Genomic DNA, 6,000 nt, shown 5'->3' with positions numbered 1-6,000 from the left:
AGCCAATCAAAGCACGCAGACCCGTGAGCACACAGACGCACGCCCTCGCAGCCCCAACGCAGCCAATCAGGGCGGAGGACACAGGCTACAGGCCCCGCCCGACGCCTGAGGACGCCGCAAGGCGGGGTCGGGGTGGGGCGGCGGAGGCGGGCCAGCGTGGGAATCCGCTGTCCGTGGGACGGCGGCTGGTGCCGGGGCAGTTGTTGTCTCTGGCATTTTCACACCCTTGCTTTCCCAGCATTTTGGAAAAGTTGGAGTTTCAGTCCCTTGGGGATTGTCACTGGCCCGTAAGAAGAAAAGGTAGAAATACCGGTAACTCAGAAACCGCTATATCTAATCTAGAGCCATTCTGAATTCCAATAATTCGATAGGTAAAAAACTTATTTACGAAAGAGATGTAGTTTTTAAAGGCCCCAGACCTCTCTGGAGCATACCTAGCCTTCTTGCTACTCGACTCACCCAGCAATCGGAGAATGTCCGATTCCCTCCTGCCACCGTCACCTAATTACTTGCCTTTTTTGAGAATTGCTAAGTGGTTTACATTCCAGTTATTGCGGGGCCGACTTCATAAATTAATTTCTCCTTAAAGCCAGGCTTACTGTCTGTCTCACTTATTCTCACATCCATCCAATCAACAAATATTTGTGGAATGCCTGTTAAGTGTCATGCATGTGAAACAGCAATGAGAAGACAGCGCTGGACAAGACCAGCGGGAGTACAGTACATTTCCTGTTCTGGTGGAGTTGACACGCTAGTGGAGGACCCAGTGGTGAACAACCAACAACATGCTTAATCGCAACTAGAGCTAAATGTTCCTCAGGACAGACTGCCCTGAGCCTGCCTGCTTGTCCTGTGCTGGTGTGTGGAGTCGGAGTCGGGAAAGCAGTGGTTTTTCCTAGGCTGGCAGTGCCCCCCCCCCCCCGTTAGTATTTCCGCAGCACACTGCGCAGTTCTAACAGCCTTCACACACACACCAGTGATTCCTCTCACCTTCAAAACTCCCTGTGGATGCTGATGAATTTATTTTCCAATGAACAATGCTTAGCACGGAGTAGGGACTCAGGAAATGCTAATTACAACTTGACTTTAGCCTTCGTACCCAATTTGTGCTCAAGTAGGCTTTGTTGAGAGGGACTGACACTTGTACTTTTATTCCAGAGAGTAGCAGCAAGGATCCTGGCTCCTTGTCTCAAGATCAACTTTTATCTCCAGGATATTCTAGAACTGAGTAATAAAGGTATGAGTAGGAGAGCGCCTGTTCAGTAACCTTTTTCTCTCTAGTTATCCTTATACGAAAACCTAATTATTCATGGTTTTATCAAAAGATTTTTTCTGAACTACCAGGACTCAGGGTCCAGACTAACCAAAATGTTTCACATGCATTTAGGAAGGATACAGAGAGGAGAAGTTAAGGAATATAAACTAGGGCCTTAGAACTGCATGCTGCAACCACTGGTGAGGAGGGAGGGAGCAGAGACATGCACTAGGGTGCTGGCAGCCTCTACAGGGGCTCCAGATAACTGTTGGAGGAATGATAATACATATAACTCTCTGAATTGTAATCAAAACTTGAAACTGACCAACTTAGCTCTGCCAACTGTATTATATGTTACCAAAAGCCTTTTGCATCCTACATATTTAAATAGTACATTTCTAGGATCATAAAATCCGAAAAGAAACAAAAACACTTGAAGATATGGGGGTAAGAACATAGTACCATGCGTATTATCTATAAGAAATTGACAAAATGTTTGAAATTGTGGGAGTTTATAGTATGTAAAAGATGCATTAAAAATAATACTGTCATCAGTCTTTTATGTCCCAAAGTTACTAATTTAAGTGAATGTGAAAAACATAAGGACTTTGCATAGGTTCATTCAAAAGCTTGGTTCCCTCAATGCAATTTTTCCAAGTAGTAGGAGTTCAATAAGTATTTGCTGAATGAATAAAAGGTCTTGAATCCCTCCCAGCAGGGTTTTTAGAATACTAACCCAGCTAGTTAGAGGAAGAACACCATATTCAAACATAGTTCATTTGCTCTGCTGGAGCACATTGATTGATACCTCTCTTTCCCTTTCAGTGATTATTGTCACAATTTAGACCAAACTGAAAAAGCTTTCCCCCAAAAAAACCTTAAAAAATAAAACAAAATCCCCTTACACATCAGTGTAAAATACCAGTGCCTATGCTGAAATAGTGTTCTTTTACTAAAATATTTATGTATTCTCTTAAAACTGAATTTTTTATTCCCTTGAATGGTGATGGTAAATACCAGGTCTAGGAATTTATCAATTCTGTACAATGCAATCAGGTCCAACCAGTAAGATGTGACATATAGATGCCATGAAGAACAACTGGAATATTACTCCTTAGTAACAGTAGTGAAAGAAGATACATCTTTTGTTTTCTTTTCTCAGTAATGGAACTTATTGATCAGTATTAATTCCTTATCCAGGATACTTTAAAAATGCATAGCATCTAAAAATATATTGTAGCTTCTGGATTTTTCACTAAAATTTATCTTGAGTTACCTTTAAATATGATGATCACACTGAAGATGATCTCTACTAAAGATGGGAAAACAAAAAGCGACTTGTTATCATTCTAAATGGCAAGAATTAGCCTACAGGAGACAGGAACAGGATAATAATAGTAATATCAATAATGGCAGCTAACCAAAGCTGCAGCACAGTTATACAGACTATGCACTGCACAATCCAGTGAGCGACACGCATGGCAGCCCTGAAATGAACATCTCCCTAGTGTATCCTACCACATGCCAGCACTGTCATGAGCATTTCGTATCAGCACTAAGAGATACTACTCTCATCCCCATTTTATAGATGAGAAAAAAGAAGGCACAGAAGGTTAATAACTTGCCCAAGATCTCAAAGCTAATGAGTGGCAGAGCCAGGCATTTGACTCCAAAGCCCACATTCCTAACCTGTTACCTTGTGCTGACGAACTCATAGTTACAATCCCCATTACTTGAAAAAAAATCTCTTTGGTTTTACATCTTTCTTGCAGATAACCTTATTTTTAAAAGTATAAAGTATTTGGAAGACAGTATTTTTATTTGGAATAATCTTTTTTTTTTAATTTATTGGGGTGACAATTGTTAGTAAAATTACATAATTTCAGGTGTACAATTCTGTAATACATCATCTATAAATCCCATTGTGTGTTCACCACCCAGAGTCAGTTCTCCTTCCATCACCATATATTTGATCCCCCTTACCCTCCTCTCCCACCCCCTATTTGGAATAATCTTGAAAAATACTATTTTACTAAATGGATGGTAGCTGTTCCTTTATTCAGAATGGTGACGTGATTTACAGACTCTCTAATTTGTAATCACATCTCACAAAGCAATGTTATTCTCCTTACATAAAACAAACAAAAAATTAGAAGAGAAGAAAAGAAAAACCACCACAAAGTACACAAGAGTCCACATATGCATATACTTTAATAACAAAGTCACTTTAGCTGTAAATGAACAAAGAAAGGGAGACAGAGAGCTTAACACATGACACTCCCGCAAGTTTGGTCAAAACGGGCATACATGAAGCTTTAAAACATATTGTCCATGTTAACAGAGGCTATAACTACTAATTTTGATTATGCACATTTTCTAAAACATTATTATCAAAGAGTGAAGTTAGACCAAACAATGTCAAGATTATTTTAACAAAGTCGTTTAAGAAAGTCTAAAAACCTCCTATTTTCCCACAGTGAGTCTCAAAACTTTGATTTTTTATATCAGAATATCAGTTTGCCACTTGAACTTTTACCATACATGAAAAATTATCAAAAATATATTGATGGGTCTATACTAATTGTGACCATATTTACATTAAGCAAATTCTTTTACCAAGTTCTTTATATACAAATTACAATGTGTCCTATGTGAAATTCATTAAAAAGTTAAAAACCACAGAAATGTCATTAGAAGCAACTGCTTTCCATCAATGAGCAGAGAACATTTTAAAATAATTTAACTGAAAAGAGTAATGAACTCCCCACCATTTCAGCTGCAACAGTATTCCTCCTGAATGTTTTCTGTGATTTAAGGGAGAAAACAAAATGAGTAAACCTTGATTGCAAGGAATTATATGATAAAAATTTGATGAGTATTTACTGATCTTTAAGAAATTTAGTCTGATTAGGTTGGCAATAAAAAAAACAGCGATAATTTTAAAAGTACAAATAGTTTAAGATAACTGAAGAAACAAACGTCTTTAAAAATGGCAAACGTACTCTATAAATACTTTTCATATAAATTTAACTCACAAAATAGTATCCCACAGCCAACTGAACTGAATACAGGCATGGTTTTTTGATACTTCCAAAAAGGGCCAACATTTAAAAAAACATTAAACTCTTTCTAAACTGGAAAGAATTTAGATTTTAGAATTATCATAGTAGATAAAAGAAACGTATAAAGATTTAAGAGGCAAAGATTTGGGGAAAAGTTCCTGAAGGGATTATATTAATATCACTAAAATTAAAAAGTCACTTTGTTTTAGACTCACGGTAACATAGGAAGGAAATGAAAAAGATGTCTTTTCCTGAGCACAAATTCATAAGCTTCTCAAATGTAAAGATCATTAAGATGACCATGAAACTGAGGGCAGCACTTTGTCCAGTACAGATGCGTTTCTCTTTTCTAAGAACTAACAATCAGTGAAAAATGTATACTTCTCTGGTTTGAAAATAGAGATCAGCTCCATTTTGGAAATTATCTTAATTTGTGTTCTAAAACAAAAAATAAAGCTCTAAAATATTTACCTAATTAGTGCTCTGTCGCTGGACTTTAGGACCAATACTCTGCGTGTCTTCCTCCTGACTAGGACGTTTCCCACTGTTGAGACCAATGCCCATGGAGCTTCTTCCTACACATTTAAAAAATGTACGTTTAAGATAGGAAAGGTGAAAAGGACAGTATGCTCAAATGCTTTATTCTTACCTTGCTTTAATAGGTGAGTTTGCTGACTGTCTCCATGAGCATAATGTAAAATACCACTCCCTTGAGAGCAACCTGTTAGTATTTAAAGCACAGTAAAATGACTTAAAATAAATTCCAAGATGTATGTATTAAGACTACAAATCAAATTCTTAGCATTTGTATTTAAGGTCATGTATGCTTTTTAGGACTAAACCTCAATCCTTCAGATGATCCAAAAATCAAATGCCCATATCAGGAAAATTAAAATCAGGGTCATAGAAATATTGACTGTTCAAAGGCGAAATCACTGGTAATCATTTTCTAAAAAAAACATTTATTGACTGGATGACAATTAGATACCTGACCATGAAGGCAAAACACAGGGCAACAGTGAGATATACATCGTTCCTTCACCTCTTGTCCCTCTATTCCACACACCTCCCTCAGTACCTGTCCAAAACATGTCCTTGGAGACAAGGGATTAAGGGCCTGCCAGATTTGAGTTAAACAATTCAAATCACACAAGAAGGAGCCAGCAAGTGGTAGTTACCTAATCTGAGCAATTATATTAACCCTTCTAAAATGAAACAATGTTATAGGAGAATGGGTTGGCTCAGAAAAGTAGGTTCTAGAGAAACATATTTGTCAGTGTGTCCAGATTATGAAAAAATATGAGCGTTTTAGTCCCTAGAGAAGTCACCTCATGGCCTTACGGAGACAATTTACTTAATTTTATTGTAATTTCATGCTCATTAAGTTTTTCTGAAAACAATTCAGCTTTTCAGGTATTCAAAATTTAAAAAGTAGATGTCCTGATCAAGGCTGAGGCCTTCTACCACTGGAAAGGGATAGCGCCACCATAAATTAATAATCTAGGATTCCCTGTCGATATTTTAATTCACATGATTTTAAAATTTCTAGTCTGTCATTCATAGAATGGTGACCCCTATATTGAAACATTCAGTTTTGAACTTGTAAGGCTGAAGGTCAGACTCTGGACTATGGCAAATTTACCACTGAATGGTGCTACTCCTGGTCTTATCATCAGCAGGGCT

The 6,000-nt window shown here is 37.6% G+C and overlaps 1 protein-coding gene across 1 annotated transcript in view; it reads right to left on the bottom strand.

The window, feature by feature from the left end:
* Positions 1 to 3,447: 3,447 nt before the first annotated feature.
* Positions 3,448 to 6,000, bottom strand: part of CRY1 (cryptochrome circadian regulator 1) — a 44,574-nt gene continuing 42,021 nt past the window's right edge. Inside the window, exons 11-13 of the mRNA XM_081060870.1 lie at positions 4,967 to 5,038; positions 4,789 to 4,892; positions 3,448 to 4,059 (exon numbers count right to left, since the gene is read on the bottom strand). Of these exons, the coding sequence (XP_080916996.1) occupies positions 4,789 to 4,892; positions 4,967 to 5,038 (176 nt within the window). The 3' untranslated portion in view covers positions 3,448 to 4,059. The remainder of the gene's footprint in view (positions 4,060 to 4,788; positions 4,893 to 4,966; positions 5,039 to 6,000) is intronic.

This window comes from Rhinolophus hipposideros, assembly GCF_964194185.1.
Source record: "Rhinolophus hipposideros genome assembly, chromosome: 9".
In the NCBI taxonomy this organism is placed as follows: domain Eukaryota; kingdom Metazoa; phylum Chordata; class Mammalia; order Chiroptera; family Rhinolophidae; genus Rhinolophus; species Rhinolophus hipposideros.
Note: the sequence above shows the minus strand (reverse complement) of the source record. Positions and strands in the feature narration are given on the sequence as shown.